At 35.3% G+C, this 15366-nt stretch overlaps 2 protein-coding genes across 2 annotated transcripts in view; both read left to right on the plus strand.

Annotated features, from left to right (window-relative positions):
• Positions 1-15366, plus strand: part of LOC119835983 (probable ATP-dependent RNA helicase DHX35) — a 42450-nt gene that overhangs the window by 3307 nt on the left and 23777 nt on the right. The window lies entirely within an intron of this gene.
• LOC119835982 (ceramide phosphoethanolamine synthase) lies at positions 1576-5081 on the plus strand. The gene has a single exon (XM_038361122.1). It carries the CDS (start codon positions 2213-2215, stop codon positions 3335-3337), a length of 1125 nt encoding a protein of 374 aa, XP_038217050.1. The 5' UTR covers positions 1576-2212; the 3' UTR covers positions 3338-5081.

The following is a 15366-nucleotide window of genomic DNA, read 5'->3' on the forward strand; positions in this document are numbered from 1 at the left end:
ACAAGACAATTACAGATAGCTTCCAATTCATAGGCTCTATCTTGAATTATGAAGCGATCGCGCATTGTAGTGCGTTCGTGGCAAGAGTTGCGAGTACCCAGTACGAAATATGTTCATATATTATATAGTATACTAGCGGCCCGCCCCGGCTTCGCACGTGGTACATATAAAGCCTAAAGCGTGTTCAAAAAAACAAACAAACATTGTCTTCAGCTTTTATAATATTAAGTAGCTTTATAGTATCTATACATATAGTTTAAAAAAACTAAAAAACTCCCTTAAATTATTGATTTCTTGTGATCGGTATCAAGATAATAAAATAAACGGTTTTCAACAATCCAATTGAATCCGATTGAACCGTTTAAAGTGGGTCAAAATTTACACACACGCGTATTATACCCGGTATAAGAGCAATTGAAATTATTTAGGTAATGCTTTAATTATATACGAGGTTTAGTATTTATTTAACGGTATTTATTAAAAAAGAAAAACACTGCGGAACCCATATCCTGTGTAACGATTCTTAGCCGATCGTGACGTGCTAATTTCTCAAGGCTTTTTAAATTTTTTCAGAATATATATGTATACATTTTTATTTTAGAAAACATTTTACATTTTTGTAGTTTTTCATAGAACGCGCATAATATTTATATGATTGGACATCAAATATCATACTACTTTTTATATTTTATATTATCAAAATATATCTTAAATCTCTTGAGTAAAAATACAAAACATAAAACTTTTAAACTGCTCGATTCTAATTCAAAAACGATTTTCACAATCTAAACAGAATACTATTACTATATTATATACTACTACTATTACTAATATTATGTATGCGAATGTGTCTTCGTTTGTTTGTCATTCTTTTACGTCGCAACGGAGCTATTATATGGTATGATTTTTGTGTCCGAAGACAGTTTCGAGGTTAGATAATGATTATATCGTAAAGACTAAGATTCTTTTAACGCAGTAAAATATCGTGTTCCCGAGGCAAGGTCCATAATGATGTGTGATGCACATTTTATTCATTCCGAAATTAAATTTATAAATTCTGATATAAGAATGTGACATGTATGACAACAACTCATTTATCTTTGACCACGCGAGTGTAGCCACGGACAACAGCCAGTATTTTATAAAATAAACAATATAAACCTATATACAATGTAGGTTTCAACACATACAATACGGTTTAATAAAACATTCATAGCAATTTTTATAATAAAATTTTATAGGTTATAAAAGATCGCAGGTTCTAAAACTTTTTTTACATTTTCCATAATTAACATAAAGATTCTCTAATAAAAAATAATTTTTATTGATTATCTATTCATAGTATCAAAGTAATTCGAATTTATTTATGATACATCACTCATTATATCATCGTTGAATTATAAACTGCAAAAAGAAAGCCGTTAAGAAAAAAAAAAAATGAATCGAAGCGGTATATTTTTCAAATTAAGAATTAATACTTTAATACCCATATTGGCGCGTAATCGCGGACTTAGCCGAAAGCGTTAAGGTCAACGTTTGACAGATGTTTGAAGGGGAGCAAACCCGCCCATTGTTGTTGAGAAATGAGAAGTAAGAACATGTCATTCCGACTGAAGTCGCGGCGGTGTGCGCACGCATGTTGCCGCAGTTCGCCTGCTTTTTTTAACGAATCCATATTATGTAAACATTGGACATTCACGTGCATACACAGTTAAATAAACAGTTGAAGCCTCTCGTTAGCGGTTGGATAACAGTGCGATCCGATAGTATCGAGTGTTTTCGTATTATATCCGCTCTGCGAGTCGCCATCGATTTTACGTACAGTTTCGAAGTCAAGCATAATAAAATGCGGTTTGCTTTTACGAGTTTCGTGCTTCGGAACGGAATGCGACGCGGGCTAGTGACAAAAAGTTGTGTGCACGACGAGTTTATGTGATATTATAGTTCTGTTTGGATTGCTCGTTTAAAACTTCGCAACTTGAAGTTTACGCCGAGTTTCCCCGAAATTTCGATGGTGATTTATAAATAGATTGTGTGGGGTTTCATAACCCACGCGGTCACTAAATGCGAACGAAATCTGGATATTGTGTAAATCATTGTTTTTGTGCGGCCACCGAAGCACCGCAAGTTTTTATTTTAGTCATAACTCGTGTTAATCTCGTCCTTGACTAGAAATAAATCTGCACATGCGTAAACGTAACTGTAACTATATATGATCAAGATGATGTGGCCTTCCTCTCAAGCGAGCAAAATCCTAACATTGCTTCTGTTCATAGTCGTCATCTACTGCCTTTATATGGACACATTACTGTACTTGCGTATACAGAGATACAAATTAGATATATTCGAACACAATGAGAACGTCACGCAAGAATCGACGACGCACAAGACGTTAGTGGCTCTTCGTGATTATGAAGATGAAACTTGGATACCGTGCACCATAAACCCTTTATGCCACCCGACCGTGAAAGCGCTGATGGTCGATCACGTAAACCATTATATATACGGGCCACTGTGCTCGATACTCGACCTGGCGCTGGGCATATCCGAGAAAATGTTATTTTTAACGCCAAACATGATATCGTTCTCACATGTTGTTATCGCTTTAATAGGCGCAAAGCTACTGACCTGTCAGAATTTGGCTGCCCGGCGCATTGGCATAGTTTTATTCCAAATACGAATGTTCTTGGATGACTTGGACGGTCACGTTGCGAGGGAGAGAAAGCACATAAAGGGTGAACGATCGGAAGTCGGCACGCTGGGCTACTGGGTTGATGGTATTTGCGATTTAGTGGGTGTTATATTCATGATGGTGGGCATATTGCTCTATCTGAAGAACAATCCGCCCAGAAGGGGCTACAAGGGCACCCCAGTGAGCACCCTGCCCTATCACCAGTTGAAGGAAATAAACTCGAGCGAGGACATTGAGAAGGATCACACGACTGAAGGTATTTCGTACAAAACCAAAGTGTCCTTCCAGAGGATCGTCCAGGTGATCGGGCTGTTCTCTGGCCAAATGGTTCTATCGTCTTTAGCCTGGAATAGATATATAGACTTATACCAAACTATGCTTGAGAATAGCACAGACTATGATGTGTTCAGACGCGAAGCGGCGTTTAAATCAAGCAAGTTCTTTATCGCGACCGGCGTTTGGAGGGTGGTTAATCCGCACAGTTATTTACACCTGCTCTCGTTGGCCGTGTTCTGTGATAAGACGTGGGGATTCTTGAAGGCTGTTCACTACAGTGGGTATATAGGTCTGGTGGTGACTGCCGCTGCGTCGGAGTATCTGGTGGAAAATATTCGGGCGTTTGTCGTTAACGGCATGGAGGTGTGAGGCAGTTAGGAAGTGTTCGGTTCCAATACGACATACGTCCATGGTAGGAAGTCCGTCAGGATACGGAGTCTCAGGTAGATATTAATGAAAGAACTGCTCTATTCGCCTTGCCTGTGCGCGGTTCTCGTATAATATATGCTGTTACGATCTTGACGTGGCCATATTTTAATAAATTATTAATGAGTTATGAATTTCCTTGCATTGTTGTTATGATTGTAAAAACACACAACAGCGATGTATTGACACCTACTTGTCAAAATAACTTATAAAAAAATATCAATATAAATGTTGGCAATGATATTCGTTTAAACATTTTAGTGGGGTCATGGCCTCTCCCGCTTTTTTCTAAAGTGTATTTTTAATTATCTGTCTCGCGCAATAACGATAATTCGTAATTGCGTTCCAAATTCAAATCTATATCAATGCAGAGGCTTGTACGTACAAATGGAAGTTAAATATAACTGTCTCGTAAATTTTAGAGCGAAAGAAAGAGACGGCGAAACTTTTACTTCGTCCATATTAAAAAAAAAATGAGTTTCTAATATGTCAAGTCGATGTCAATGATCGTTGTTGAACTAGAACTCAAATTAATATTTAAAAAAAAAATATTGTGATATTGTCCGTAGAAATCCGTTGTGCCAACACAATGGAATGTATATTTTGATAAAACTGTAATAATATGACGACTGATTTTCGTAGAATGGTACTATTTGTGAGGCAAATGTTGTATGCGCTTGGCAATTTTAAATCTTACATCGGTATGTAAGAAAGTCGCCGTTCGTTACGCTGTTTATAAGAGCGGCTGAACCGATTTGGATGAAATTTGCTATAGTGATAGTTTGCGACCCAAGAAGGTACGTAGCATAGGACGGGTCTGTCTATCTTTTCTTTCCACTGCGCGGGCGAAGCCGCGGGCGGAAAACTAGTAGGTATATAATAAAAATCAATACGATATTTAATGAAAAAAGGAAAAAAGATTAATAAATAAATGTTCCTGCGTTATCTTTTGATATAATATATTTAAAATTGATTATTATCAGAAATAAATTTTTCATATAGATGTTATGAATGATTTATCGGCCAAAAATGTTTGTTGGTGGTAATATCTGAAACTACTCAACTGATATTAAAAATTACATTACAGATACAATCCCATTACTCCATCTTACTTCTTAACGCGAATGTTTGTGACTGTTGATGTGTGTTTGTTATTCTTTCACGTGATAATCACTGAACGTCTTTTGATGAGACTTGGCTGTGACGTAGCTAATGTACTAAAGACGTGAGTTATAGAAACACTCGCCTTTGCGCGCCGATTATCCGCGCGTGTCACATAGTTATTTGTATGATTACTAGACGTTCGTTCCGGGTTCGCCCGGATATCAAGATTCCTATTTTATCCCAAGGGAACATTTTATCGGAATAAAAATCCTGACAATGCTATCACACAAGTCAACTCATTCTCTGTCTGTCTACCAAATTTTATCAAAGTCCGTTCAGTAGTTTCAGCGTGATTGTCGGACAAACATCCAAACAAACAAACTTTGTCATTTATAATATTAAATTGTGATTATATGACCCGCCAAATGCTCTGATAGGACCTTTTATGACAGGGGTATAAAAATAGTACGACCTTCCCTCAAGCTTACCGAATATGTAAATATTTATGAATCAAATATATTTATATACATAAACATAGAAGCTATTTTCTTGTGTTTGAATTTACATTTAAAAAACGAACAAAGACTTTATAATGGATTTTCAAAATCTTTAAATTCAAATCAAAATCGGTCGAGTCGTTTCAGAGGAGTTTGCTTTCAAACACTGTGACATGTCAATGTTTTCATTTAAACAGATTTACTGATTTTAAATGGAAATTTTGTACAATATAATACTTAATATAAAACATTTAAATACGTTCTGGCTTATAATTTATTCATCAAACGGGATAGCAAATGAATTCTTTGCTCGATTTTAATATCACTAGCTGTGCCTCGCGGTTTTACCCACGTAGTACCTGATCTTACATAGCCTGAAGCCTTCCTCAATAAATGGGCTATCTAACACTGAAGGAATATTTTAAATCGGATCAGTAGTAGTGAGATTAGCGCGTTTAAACAAACAAACTCTTCAACTTTATATTATTGCTGTACTATAAATAGTATAAATCTTCTAATATATAAAATTCTCGTGTCACAGTTTTCGTTGCCATACTCCTCCGAAACGGCTTGACCGATTCCTCTGAAATTTGGTAAGCATATTGGGTAGGTCTGAGAATCGGCCAACATCTATTTTTTATCCCGATATTCCTACGGGATACGGACTCGCGCGGGTGAAACCGCGGGGCGCAGCTAGTTATAACATAAAAAGTTTTAAAACGAAGTCGTGTTCACGCTTCAGAGAAATAAATATTTTATTATTACAAATAACAACAAATGTGGCGACCGTAATAATTAGATAGCAGAATTTATAAAAAAACTAGCTGCACCCGGCAAACGCTGTTCTGCCTTACTCTTATCATTTACGGGTATGAAAAATAGATGTTGGCCGATTCTCATAGATACCGGGTAAGCACAAAAAATTTCATCAAAATCGGTCAAGCCGTTTCGGAGGAGTATGGCAACGAAAACTGTGACACGAGAATTTTATATATATAGAAGATATTTAAAAAATCCGTTAGTTCCAGACTCGTTTAATACGTTTTTATTAGCTTCACCTGTATGTTTGTATGTAACCGACTCTTTGAGACTCGATTTTGACCCACTTTAAACGGGCAGATTTAATTCAGACTCTGTACACTTATCAGGGATCGGTGACAATACAATTATATCATGAGTTTATCTTATTATCCTGATTAGCTTTGCCAGGATTAAATAATTTCCTTATGTATACTCTGTAGTGAGACATTTAATTTGATCCTATCATAGAAACGTGATTTTTAGGTTTTTAGCTATCTTAATATAATAAATTAAGTGTCGCGTTGTTTGCCCGCGATGGACTCCTAAATTTTGCACACCATGTGTTGTTTGATCCAACATAATTAAAAGATGGGATTGTTTATATTATATCAATTGCGATAAATGACAACCCGGGCGACGCCGGGGCGTGTAGCTGGTATATCTCTTCTCTATACATATAAAATTCTCGTGTCACAATATTAGTTATCATACTCCTCCGAAACGGCTGGATCGATTCTCACGAAATTTTGTGTGCATATCGGTTAGGTCTAAAAATCGGCCAACATCTATTTTTCATACCCCTCAATGATAAGAGCAAGGCGGAACAGCGTTTGCCGGGTGCAGCTAAGCATAAGATGAATTTTATTTATTTTCTTGCCGAAATAATATTTTGCGGTTTAGAAGCGTTTTAGTATAAAGGTATATATTAATACAATAAGTCTGTCTATAGAAATACCTAGTATTGACGTCACCAACTCATTTATAACGGGTGGGGCTTTAGAAATACTGTTTAGTAACATAGACGTACTAGCTTTAATTATATTCGTTATTACAAATTAATTTGTTTAATATGATAACCTTAATATGATTGCTTTTGGCGCGAGCACGCGTTGAATACCGAGTAGTTTAATGGATGTTATTATACGCGTAAGTCCGTATCCCGTAGGAATGTCGGGATAAAAAGTTGCCTATATGTTATTCCAGTTGTCCAACTGTCTACGTTCCAAATTTCATTGCAATCGATTTAGTAGTTTTTGCGTGAAAGAGTAACAAACACATACACACAAACTATAGCATTTATAATATTAGGAAGAAGTAGGATAAACCTTCCTCTTGAATCACTTATATCTACTAAAAAAAACCACATCCAACCCCAATGCACGTTATCCCTGAATGCCACCTGTATATTTACCACCGGCCAAGCCGGGGCAGAGCGCTAGTATATAAAATGACCAAATTAATTAAAATTAATTAAGTGGAACAAACAAATGTTCAGCATTTTGGTATTTATAACAAATACGGATAAGCATACAATGGAAAATTTTGTGCGGTAACTTATATTTGGTCGGTTTAATATTAATTATTATATATAAGTAGTAATTCATATGTGTTCCGCGATTTCCAGCCCTATTACTATAAAGTAAGGATTGAGTTTTGAATGAAAATTAGACGCATTGGACCTCACAATTGTCATTCCAAATTTCATCATAATCGGTGCTCTGGTTTCGTCAGTAAAGCGTAACAGACGGACACACTTGCATTTATAATTATCAGTATGAAAAAAGAAGGAAAAGAAAATAAATTGCCATGCGGATAAAATATTTGCTTAAATAGAAGGAATAAGAGGTAGATAGGAAAGGTTTGTAATAGTTAAGTATAAACAAACAACCCTTACTTATAAGTTATATATTTATTTTCCTTTTGGTTAAATTCTACATAAAAAATGGCAATTTTTTTTTGGGTTATACCAACATTGGAAAAGTTCAGAAACTTGCAGACTCATATAAATGCTATCTGCTTATCCAGGTCATATAATCTATCCGGGTCGAGTTACATCCAAAATGTTTCAGCCGATTTTGAGTAACGAAACTCGTATCGAACAAAGTTGAATTCAATGTGAACTTTGATGACTTTGAATTGTTCTGTCAATAGATATAGAACGGTTAATTCTTTATAGTTTTATTAGTTTTGGGGGTTGTTTGTGAAAACAAATAAACAAAAAAAATTACGTGCAATACACATGCATTAATAATCTTTCTTCCAGTTAATTAAGAAATTGTTTAAACGAAATCCTCCCTTTTTGTTATACACATACCGTTGTTAATTATAATGAAATTAAGAGATATTTAAATAAGTTATATGAAAAAATGGACGTATATAAATAATATGTATATATATATTCAATTAAGTTGTTAATATATGAATAAATTGCAGTTGTTTCGATGGTCGATGCTTAATTTCCAACTTAATAAGTTAAGACACGTGAGAAAAACCAATTCTTATCCCACAATACACATAGTTCATTATACATATGTATACCATGTATATGTCAACTGGTTAAATCAGTCGTTTCATTAATAGCCTAGGCGTTTGATTGAACGCCGCTGCGTATATAACTGCCTGGGAGTCAACCGGCCGCATCCTTCAATACATATATTTTTTAAGGAAAGTAAATTAAACTGCGCCGTTTAATTAAAAGCCTAGACTATTCACGAAACGACTGTTTAACCAGCAAATTAAGTGTACAATTTTGCTTTATCTATATCGTAACATTCACTAACGCATTTAGAAATTAAAAACTTTTTAACGGAATTTAAACGCGATTTATTCATTATATTATTAACGACGTTTCGAATACTTTACAACGAATAATATTAATAATATAATGAATAAATCGCGTTTAAAATCCGTTAAAAAGTTTTTGATTACTAAATGTATAATACTCGCGTAAAACCAAACACAAGAAAATACTATTCACTAACGCATCTATCCGTCCACTATAATATTCATATAAATCTGTTATTTTTCAATCATGGAAGTATTTTTAGTTACTTTATATAAAGTCCTACATATATGCATATGTATATGAAATACAGTGGCTTCGCAATAGACACTTGAGGAATGTATATCTTCAAAATGAATGTCATTTACATGTGTTATGTTTAATTTATATTTTATTTAATGCATTTAACGTTTTGTATTCAAATATAGTAATACCTTGATATTGTTTTTCGTTGAATAAAATGATTTAAAACCTAGCTAATAAATGAAACTACTTTACTATTTTAACGATAAACTGACGCAGCGTTACAAAATCATTCTAGAAAACATCGCATCAAGTTTTGTCCATCCGATAACAATAATAAATGGCAAAAATAGACGAAGATATGTGGAATTCCACAAACCTTTTGGTTCTGGATTCCAAAATAGGTTATTAAAAAAGCAGGTAGAACCGGGTCGAAGCGAATACATATCTCGTGAAAACTGGTTTTAAAATGCTCTAAACGCTAGCCAGACTGCCTAATGGGATCAGTAGTTAACGTATTGTGTCCAACTGGTCTTGGATTCGATTTTGAGTAGAAGCAAACCTCAATATGGCATAGAAGATGATCCCTACGTGCTACTAAAGTAAATCTCTTCCTTTTTATAATGTTGGGAAAAGTATTTACACATCCCAACACAGTTTTACTGAGCAAGGGGCTATGTGAGTCTCCGTAAGCAATAACCACTATACTCCAGCGGCCCTTATACCCCCACCGTCTGTCTGGCGAGCGCTGTGAACCTTTCCTTCCAAAGGTTAAAAACTGCTTGAATGTTATTGATGTTATTTTTAATCTAACAAAGCTTATAGAAACTTTCTTATCACTTCTATGACACTCAATTTTCGCATTGTTTCACCTCAAATCATTGATAAAGCAAAGGTATTACTGTATTTTCTATAGAAATATATACCGTTAGTACGATCTGTGATTTATTTGTTATACACGGGTAGATTTTACTTAATTGTGCGGTCGACAGGGATGCTCAAAGTGTGACACCCAGCATCCATCAATCACAACCGAAAAAAACATACATACAAAAACATAACAACATGAAATTTTACTTGCACGAATTTTTTAGGGATTACATTTATTATGACAAATGGATAATTTTTTATTGCTTCTTTGTATAATTTAGGGACATTTAATGCAAATTAAAAAATTTAAAATTGTAACAACGATTTTAGACTAGCTACGTGAGAAAATCTATTGACAAAAGATCATTTAATTTTAGGATATAATTTTGTAAACGTGTTGTAGTTGGAATTCGATTTTAGTACGTCATCGTGTATTGAACAATCGTATGAAGCATTTTGTGTTATTCCTAACTGCGATAAAAAACCTTAGAAATTATAATAATATGTTGCACATGTTTGTTTATAATGAGTATTGTGTACATTTTAAATGAGTTGAAATTAATTATGTATACATTTTAAGTATGCTTCAATTATGTTAAAAAATTATAACAACTAATAAGGTAACGCACAGTTTCACGAGTTAAAATTAAAAACAAATCATATTTAAATCGCGCGCTATTTTTTAAGAAGTTTGAATTGAAATGAATTTATTTGTCGTGCTTTGTAATGTGTTAATATGGTTTTTATAATGAATTTATAAGCGAAATGGCGCATTGGGTGTCACGAGTAAAGTTTGTGAACCGCTGTTAGTATCAGTTGATTCATTTTAAGTTCATATTTTAATGAAATATTGTGGAGTGTTGTTGAATCATGTTCAAAATGAAGATATGTTTAAAGATGAATATACCTATTTACATAATTTTGACTTTTTATTTCGTCCACGTGTAGTAAAAAAAAGTGAAGTCCCGTGTCCCTTAGTGGGGTATGGGGCAGATGATGTACATCTGTTTCACTGATCGATTTTCTTTACGGACAAGTAGGTGATCAGCTTTCTGTGTCCTGCCAGACCGAGACATTTTTTTTTGTGCGTCCCCACCGGGAATTGAACCCAGGACCCCTCGGTTCTACGCTCACGCGTTAACCACTGTACCAAGGAGGCGTCCACGTGTGTCTTTGTTTATTTGTTTCAATGTCCTGCCGATTGTCCTTTTCAACCGACTTCAAAAAGTATAAATTATAAGTATATATTACCTATAATAGAAAAATAATTCCTACTATAAATTTCAAATTGTCTACCTATATCTTCTTTACGCCTTAACCACTTAAAAGATTCGTTAAGAGATAGCTGGGTACCTGTAACAGGACAAATGATAGTTTCATCCCGGAAATACTAAGGGAACAGAAACGATGCGGGAAATACCCCGGACTGTCTATTCTTTCCTCTGATTACGCAATCAAAGTCGTGGGCGTAAAGCTAAAAACGAATATAAAACATTATTGATAAACGAATGAATCATATAGCGCGATTCTATATAATGACATGCGTATCTTCTTTATATATATAAAATTCTCGTGTCACAGTTTTCGTTGCCATACTCCTCCGAAACGGCTTGACCGATTCCTCTGAAATTTGGTAAGCATATTGGGTAGGTCTGAGAATCGGCCAACATCTATTTTTTATCCCGATATTCCTACGGGATACGGACTTACGCGGGTGAAACCGCGGGGCGCAGCTAGTTATATATAAAATTCTCGTGTCACAATGTTAGTCTCTATACTCCTCCGAAACGGCTTGACCGATTCCTTTGAAATTTGGTAAGCATATTGGGTAGGTCTGAGAATCGGCTAACATCTATTTTTTATCCCGATATTCCTACGGGATACGGACTTACGCGGGTGAAACCGCGGGGCGCAGCTAGTCTAATATATAAAATTCTCGTGTCACAGTTTTCGTTGCCAAACTCCTCCGAAACGGCTGGACCGATTCTTATGAAATTTTGTGTGCATTTATGGGGTATGTGTGAGATCGGCCAACATCTATTTTTCATACCCCTAAAGGATAAGAGTAAGTTGCCGGGTGCAGCTAGTGTCATATAACTGTGTCTGTACATTGAAGAGATTAAAGAAGAACATTAATGGACCCTTCCATTTAAACAGTCACAGAGCACGAATAAAAAAAATTCTGTCCGTCTGTATATTTGTATACGCTAATCTCCGGAACTATAGACGGATTTGTATGTTTTTCTTTGTGTAGACCTATTAAGTTACTACTACACAGTTATTAGTATACACCACCTACCTATGCGCTTTCTTTGTATTGTTTCTTCGTTTTGGTTGCCTGGAAGAGATGGCTTTGTGGCCATAAGGTCGCCTAGTGTGCAGTTCGTATTTTTATTCTGTACTTTTTAATATTTCATTTTGGTGTGTAAATAAAGTATCATTCATTCATTCATTCATTCATTCATTATAATGAACTTTGTATAATAACTTAGTAATAATAATTCTTTGCTACAAGTTGGTGAAATAATCCAAATCTGGAATTTTGTAATCAACGTTATCTGCAGAAATTCGGGGAGATGTATTATATCTACACCTGTAACCTAGTTTTATTGAAAGCCTCAAGTTTGTTCACGTTCAATGCTCACACGGACGAAGTCGCGGGCACTAGCTAGTTATAAATAAAACAATAGTATAATTTATAGCAGACAGCTGCCGAGATTAAAACTCCTGCCTACGCTTTCCGCCCTTTCTTACAACTAATGGAAGCTCGTGACTTTGTTCGCGTGCAATAAATCTTTACTACTATTATAAAGCAGAAGAGTTTGTTTGTTTGTTAGACCGCACTAATCTCAGGAGCTAGTGGTCCGATCCCATTTATTGAGGGAGGCTATAGACTATATGTGTACGCGAAGCCGGGGCGGATCTGAGATTAATGCATTCGTAGTTCCTGAGATTAATGCATTCAAACAAACAAACTCTTCAGCTTTACAATATTAGTATAGATTTAAAAAATCCCCTGTAAATACCTGTCCCTTCAGAAACATGAAATGAAACAAACATTCATGTTTATAATATTTGTATATTTGATAAATGAAATACGTTTAGTCAGTGGCGTAGCTATCATAGGGCCAGGTGGTGCAGTGCACCAGGGCCCCGGAGCTCAGGGGGCCCTCTAACCTCAGCTTTGAATGAGGGGAGGAAGGCGGAAAGAGGGGAGGAGGGCCCGATTCTATCCCTATGCACCAGGGCCCTTGTCTCCCTAGCTACACTGCGTTTAGTTAACTTAACAATTGATACAGGGAATCCGTCTGGGTTTCCCCGTTCGTGAATATGACGTAGGCAACCGCTAAGAAAGAATTTTGAAAAATTCTACCCCCAACTCGATAAAATAGGGCATGAAGTTTTTATGACGTTAAATTATTTAGTACACGCGTGCGAAGCTGCGGGTGTCGGCTAGTTTTAAATATAGCACCATCTATTGGAATTCTGGGAGTGCAGTCAATGGAGATGTCAAACATTCATAAATTGTAATAGTGGGCACAAAAACGTATTACTTTTGACAGATTGACAGTCTTTATAAGGAGGTCTTCTTAGGACACAGAATCTTTCTAGTTTAAGAGGCAATGTACATAGTGATGTAAGGCATAGAAGATTTTATTTATTATTGTTATTATAAAAAAGTGAAGTCCCTAGTGGGGTATGGGGCAGTCTGCTTCACTGATCGATTTTCTTTACGGACAAGTAGGTGATCAGCCTTCTGTGTCCTGCCAGACCGGGACATTGTTTTTGTGCGTCCCCACCGGCAATTGAACGCAGGTCCCCTCGGTTCTACGCTCACGCGTTAACCACTGTACCAAGGAGACGGTCATCATTTTAATTATTACTATAAAGGTGTCTTTAAAAAGTGAGTTTTCCCAGATACCCGCAGCACTGCGAACATCAATCAATGCATTGTTTTACTATCGGGTTACGTCACAATACTTGAATTCAAGTAAGCGAAACTTTAATTACCGGTAAACAGTCGTATTGTGCAGCTCGAATATCTCAGATTTGAGTGGTTTTTGCAAATTAAAAGTACTAGTTTTAACGTCTTAGAGATAACGTTAATTATTAGGGTACCTATTTTTTGTCATTCTCTATATTGTCTGTTGATTATAACCATATAACAACAGTGCAGTATCGGTAGATATTATGATATGAATTAATAATTATTTAATAATAACAGTCGTTAGTCATAAAACAATATGTTATTAGTTTATGTTTAACTACCTTTATGTTTGTATGTAACCGACTCCTTTTAGACTCGATTATGACCCATTGTAAACGAACAGATTTAATTCAAACTGTACACTTATCCAGGATCGGTGATAATACAATAATTTAATGAGGTTTATCTAATTATCCTGAATAGCATCGCCAGGATTAAATATTTTTCCTTATGTAGCTATGTATATAAGAGTAAATGAGAATTTAGTTGATTCTAGTATCGAAGTGTGTTCTTTTAAACTATGTTTTTATATATTTTTTTTTATTCATTATATGTAGCGATTAAAAACTGTCCAAAAGGTTTCCAGTTTTTGACGAATATATTCATGCTTATTAATTGTCATTTTAACTGACGGATAAACTAAACATAACCAGAACCATCCAGAAGCCGCCGAAGCCAAAAGTAAGAATTTGTATTCAGAGAAATTGCGCACTTTGAACTCGCGTGGATATCGCGCGTTATATTCAACCGACTTGAAAAAAGGTTATCAAGTCGGCTGTTTTTTTTTTTTGAGTTTGTTACATCATCGCTTATTACGGGGGAACCGATTTTTAAGGTTTTTTTTTTAATTGAAAGCCTGTGGTGTTCCTTACATGTGGTGCGATTTAAATTTGTTTCAGTCCTGACAATTTGAAGGCGATTTAGTTTTATGTTAAAATTAATTACTTGTGTTATTTTTATTAACTTTAGGGCTTATATGTCGAAGCTAACATTTTCCAACTATCGTTTGATATTTTGAAGTAGATCGCACGACTTATCGTTCACATCGTACGGCATTCTAATAGTGAAAGTAAAAAAACATTAGAGCAATGGTATTTTTCACCAGCTAGTCCACTAGGTCCGCTTTGTCTGTGGTACATGCCTATAGCACTCTGGCTGTACGTATCCAATTTTTAAAATCTTCTAGTAGGTAGTTCTCGTGATTAACGCGTTCAAACAGACAAACGACCTGCAATCATCTCAACCTTTACTAATTAGTATAGAATTACAATTATTAATATATTAGTAATCTAAATCGTGGATAAACATCTCAAACTAAATTAACTCCACATAAACTTTATAGAGAGTTCATTAAATGATAAAAGAGAGAGAATAGAGTTAGTGTCCCGTCGGTTGCAACATGTCCCAAGTGTGTCAATGACCGACTGGCGACCCAATAGCTTTGACCCAACCTAAAATCGTTGCGTTGGTCTTAAAAAAAACGATATTCATTTATACCTTATGATCTACACATAGTTCTATTGGTAAGTAATAAAAAATATTGTGACCCATCCAATTTATGACCGTGCCAATCGTTGCTTAACATCGATTCTAAATGTTTGTTGTTATAGCGACCATATACTTAGTCTGGCCATAAATACTGTTACACTTAATTATAAAAAAATATTACATTTGAATTTCGAATCTG

This window comes from Zerene cesonia, chromosome 22 (assembly GCF_012273895.1).
Source record: "Zerene cesonia ecotype Mississippi chromosome 22, Zerene_cesonia_1.1, whole genome shotgun sequence".
Lineage (NCBI taxonomy): Eukaryota > Metazoa > Arthropoda > Insecta > Lepidoptera > Pieridae > Zerene > Zerene cesonia.

Bases quoted from the DNA above. Each gene is read 5' to 3' on its own strand.
- LOC119835982 (XM_038361122.1), top strand. From the start codon at position 2,213: ATGATCAAGATGATGTGGCCTTCCTCTCAAGCGAGCAAAATCCTAACA.